This window comes from Gekko japonicus, unplaced genomic scaffold (genome assembly GCF_001447785.1).
Source record: "Gekko japonicus isolate JY-2015 unplaced genomic scaffold, Gekko_japonicus_V1.1 scaffold2529, whole genome shotgun sequence".
Taxonomy (NCBI): Eukaryota; Metazoa; Chordata; class Lepidosauria; order Squamata; family Gekkonidae; genus Gekko; species Gekko japonicus.
The window spans coordinates 232,847-237,081 of NW_015169255.1; the positions used below are offsets into that span (position 1 = coordinate 232,847).

At 51.4% G+C, this 4,235-nt stretch overlaps 1 protein-coding gene across 1 annotated transcript in view; it reads right to left on the bottom strand.

Moving 5' to 3' along the window:
* PCIF1 (PDX1 C-terminal inhibiting factor 1) overlaps window positions 1–4,235 on the bottom strand; it is a 12,577-nt gene that overhangs the window by 2,600 nt on the left and 5,742 nt on the right. Inside the window, exons 9-13 of the mRNA XM_015416503.1 lie at window positions 2,796–2,895; window positions 2,516–2,678; window positions 2,073–2,248; window positions 585–671; window positions 19–203 (exon numbers count right to left, since the gene is read on the bottom strand). Of these exons, the coding sequence (XP_015271989.1) occupies window positions 19–203; window positions 585–671; window positions 2,073–2,248; window positions 2,516–2,678; window positions 2,796–2,895 (711 nt within the window). The remainder of the gene's footprint in view (window positions 1–18; window positions 204–584; window positions 672–2,072; window positions 2,249–2,515; window positions 2,679–2,795; window positions 2,896–4,235) is intronic.

The following is a 4,235-nucleotide window of genomic DNA, read 5'->3' on the forward strand; positions in this document are numbered from 1 at the left end:
CCCCCCCCCAGCACTCACCCTCGGGATCCAAAATACCCATCCGTGTCCTGGAAGGCGGAGCAGTACTGCTTGAAGTAGCAGTTTAGCGGGGAGGCAAAACACTCGAAGCTGACGCCAAAGAGCTTGTGGAGGGCTTCGAAGACATGCACGGGGAGCGCCCCCTGCAGCCCGGTCCCTTCGTAGAGCCCGACACCACACATCATCTGCAAGGAGAGAGAGACCCACTGACTGGCCCCTGGTCCCCCAGTGACCCCCCCCCTTTGAACACTGTATATCCGTTCACCCCACGCCTTTTGCTTTAGTCTTAACACAGAACCTGAAGTGTAGAAGCCCTGCCAATACTGTATCAATGAACTTTCCTTCTGAAGAAGCGAGTTGTTGGTTCTGATTGCTGCAGGAGTCTGACACCCGCCCCCCACCACCCAAGCCAGGCTGCCCAGCTTGCCAGCAGCGCCCAAAGGGAACTTGCAACCCCCATGTGGCCCACCCTGGGCAGGGAAAGGAAGACTGTCTCCCCCTCCCCCCTCCCGACGCCCAGGGTGCATCAGCCCACGAGCAGCAGCAGCCCGACCGCCCCGGCCTACCTGGTATCTGCAGAGAAGGCACCAAACCCTCAGCAAGAAGCGCTCGAACCCCGGGTCGTCGATGCAGCTGTACCGATAGAGGAGCCACTGCAAGAAAAGGGAAGGTGCTGCAGAGACCCCTGGATGAAGATGCCAGCAGAGGGGGAGGGGGGTCAGCAGGCCGGACTGGGATGCGGGAGACCCGTGTTCGAATCCCCCCCCCCCCCCCCCCCCCGGCCACGGCAGCCTGCCGGGTGACCTCGAGCTAGTCCCACCCTCTCAGCCCAACCGCCTCTCGCAAGGCTGTTGTGAGAACCAAATGAATGTGATTTCTGAATGTGGCTTCTGATATTTCCTCTGACATGTTTATATGCTGACAGCAGTGTTCCCTCTAAGCTGAGTTAGTGTGAGCCAGCTCACAGTTTTTAGCCTCCGGCTCACACATCTTTGCCCTAGCTCAAGAAGGATGGCTCCAGGGCAAACTAATTTATGCAGTAACCAAGTTGCTCGCTCACAACCTTAATGCCAGTAGCTCACAAAGTAGAATTTTTGCTCACAGGACTCTACAGCTTAGAGGGAACACTGGCTGACAGCTGTCACTCTGCCTTCAAAAGTCTAATTATAATAAATCCAGATCTTGGTATGTAATCTAGAATTTTCTGATTAGAAAAACTTATATTAGAATATATATATTTTATAACTGTACCTTTTGAATACAAAGTTATATATATGTTAAGGAAAAGCATTATTAGAGGCCTCTGGGGATAGAATTAGGATGTAATAAGAATGGGATGCGTATTCAAGAAGCTGCAAGGATGTCAAGAGCGAAGCTGAGATGTGAATCAAAACCCTCATCACCCAGCAGCTCCCCAGAAACAAGGGAAACAAGAGGGACCGGCTTCACTAAAGGTCCGAAAGGTTCTCAGTGTTCCCGAATGTCCCCGTTGCTCTGAAGAGCAGATAAGCAGATGCAATCCCTGACAATACATGAGAGACCAATAGTAAGGTTTAAGGTAAAATGATGCTTGTATGATGTTAACTGCTTGGTACCAGTTAGAGACTCTTTAATGTGTAAACTATATGTGATGTCATTTGGGGTAGAAGACCTTCTGCCCTTTCTGGTTATGGCAGAATACAGCTTTGGAATGGCTGAGGTGCGAGGGCATTCTGCCCCCTGTATTCCCTGTTTTCAATGCATTAAACAGATATTCATCTAACTCGTTGGACTCTGACTACGTGTTCCCAATTCGGCACGGGAGCAGGCAGGCACGGATTTGTGTATCACCCACGAGGAGGGGAAAGGGAGGTGCCCAACAGGAGGCAACCACTGTGTGGGCAGGGGCAGGCATGCGGCTTGGCCACGAGGGGCCGCCCCGCCCCTTGGCCCTTACGGCCTCATAGAACAACCCCCCACCACCCCCACTGCTGGGGTGCATGAAGGGGAAACGGCCGCGCAGCAGAAGGCGCCTCCCTCTCCCTCCCTCCCCTCTCCTCCGGCCCGGCACGTACCAGCTTGCTGAAGTAGTTGCGGCTCACTTTCACCATCTCGCCTTTGTAGCGCACACAGACCACGTTGTTCTCCACGTGCATCTCCACGTTCGGCAGCGGCGGGGAAGGGATGGCCAGCCTCACCGGGAAGCAGTAGACAAGCCGGTCCTCCGCCTCCGGAGGAGCCTCTACCTCTGCTGCACATTGGGAGGGGGGGGGAACACGTCAGTCCCTGTCCCCCCCACCCCCGCACTCGGCACCACCCTTCCAAAACACGCCTCGCCGGAACTGCTGCAGCGGAGGCCGACCGGCACCCACGGATCAAAGCCCACCGTGCGGCACCAGCCCCCGACACGTGCCTCAGTGGGCTCGATGGAACATGGCTGGACTGGACCCGGGGTGTGTGTGTGTGTGTGCAGGGCTGCCATTCCAGCCGATGACCCCCCTCTCTCCTTGGCACCTACCCGATATGGCGTGTTCCTTGAGGATGGCCAGGTGCTTCTCTCGGATGCGCTTGGCGTACTCCAGCGAGATGTGGTAGATCTTGCTGCAGATGCCCTCCACGGAGTCCTTGGCGGCAGCAGAGACGTGGGGGCCACACTGCTTGCGCAGGTGCTCCAGACGGTCCTGGGGGGGGGGGAGGACAGAGAAGCCCTTACGCACTCCCAGTGGCGGCTCTAAGCCAAGGGCACTCATGGGCTCCCTGCTGGGGCCTCGCGAGACGGGGGGAGGGGATCCACTGACCATGTAGTCTTCCTTGGAGGCCAAGTGGTCCCGCCGCAGCCAGCTGAAGGTGTCCTCCACGTTCCACTTGACCACCTTCCTGCTGTCCGGAGAGGCACTCCTGCACCCAGAGCCAAACAAGACTTCCCTCTCAGGCCACTGGATGTGCCACTTTTGTTTTAATTTTTATGAGAAATGCTATGTGTAATGATTCCATGTTTTGGTGTGTGTGTCTCTTTAAATGTTGAGTTTGACGGCACAACATAAGAAGAGTGATAGTGTGATTTGATTGGCTGCTGGCTGAGAGGGTGGGAGGAGGGGCGTCAGAGAGGATTCTGTGGGTGTGTCTATGAGGAGATTCTGTCATATGAGAGAGACAAGTGTGGAAGAGTTTTGAAAAGAGTCTCTGTGACTCTGAGAGTTATGAAGGATTCTGTGTGTGAAGTCTGAAGAGTGAACATAGTCTGTGGGATTATAGGATTTGGAGTCTATTTCTGAGTGAATAAAACCAACAGTTTAGTCTGTGTGGCTAAGAGAGTTGATTCTATTCAGTGTGAATAAAACAAAAAGACTAGCCTGTGTGGCTGTATATAAGAGAGCGAGCGTATACTTAGTGTCTAAGCCTGCCAGAGTGGAGTTTGGAGTTTGAGAGACTGTTTGCGGCACCAAGCTTTGCCAGTTATATTTACAAGTTCCTTTCTTCAGCAACCGTTCAAATTAACCAGAAACCTATTTTGTTCTTTATTAAATAAATCAATTGTTGTTTAAATTTATCACAGAAATCAATACAGTACTTCCTCATAGCCACATAGTCCTCTGAAGTGCCCAGACCCTAGATCATACTACCAAAAGAGAAAGAACTGAAATTTTAATTCCTGGTGGCAGCAGAAAACTACCAAGTTTATGTATTCATAAAGCTGTGGAGTCTTGTGAGTAAAACATCCACTTTGTGAGCTCCTGGCATGAAAGTTGTGGGCGAGCGATTTGGCTACTGCATAAATTAGTCTGCTCTGGAGCCCCATCCTTCCTGAGCTGAGACAAAAGTGTGAGAGCCAGAGGCTAAAAAACTGTGAGCTAGCTCACATAACTCAGCTTAGAGGAAACACTGGTTCTAGCTACTGTGAGCCTAAGACAGAGTTTCTGTGAAAAGTAATACATTTTCTTTTGTTCAGTACAGAATTTGTTTTCTACCTTCAACTCTTATTTTTTCTACCCCTCAAATGGCAGGAGATTTATGTGCTTTGGTAGCACAGGGTGCAACTATTTGCAGCTCTTTCTCAAATACTGGGTGTACTTATTACCATTGGTCTTTTAGGGAAAAAGAGAGAGACTGATGCTTTTAAAATTCCATAAATATGCAAACAGTACTGTTTTGTATGCTAGGTTATAAATGATGCATTTTATCTTATGTCACAAGAAAAAGTGTGGGCTTGATAGGAAAGAAATTATTGCCTCCCCCCC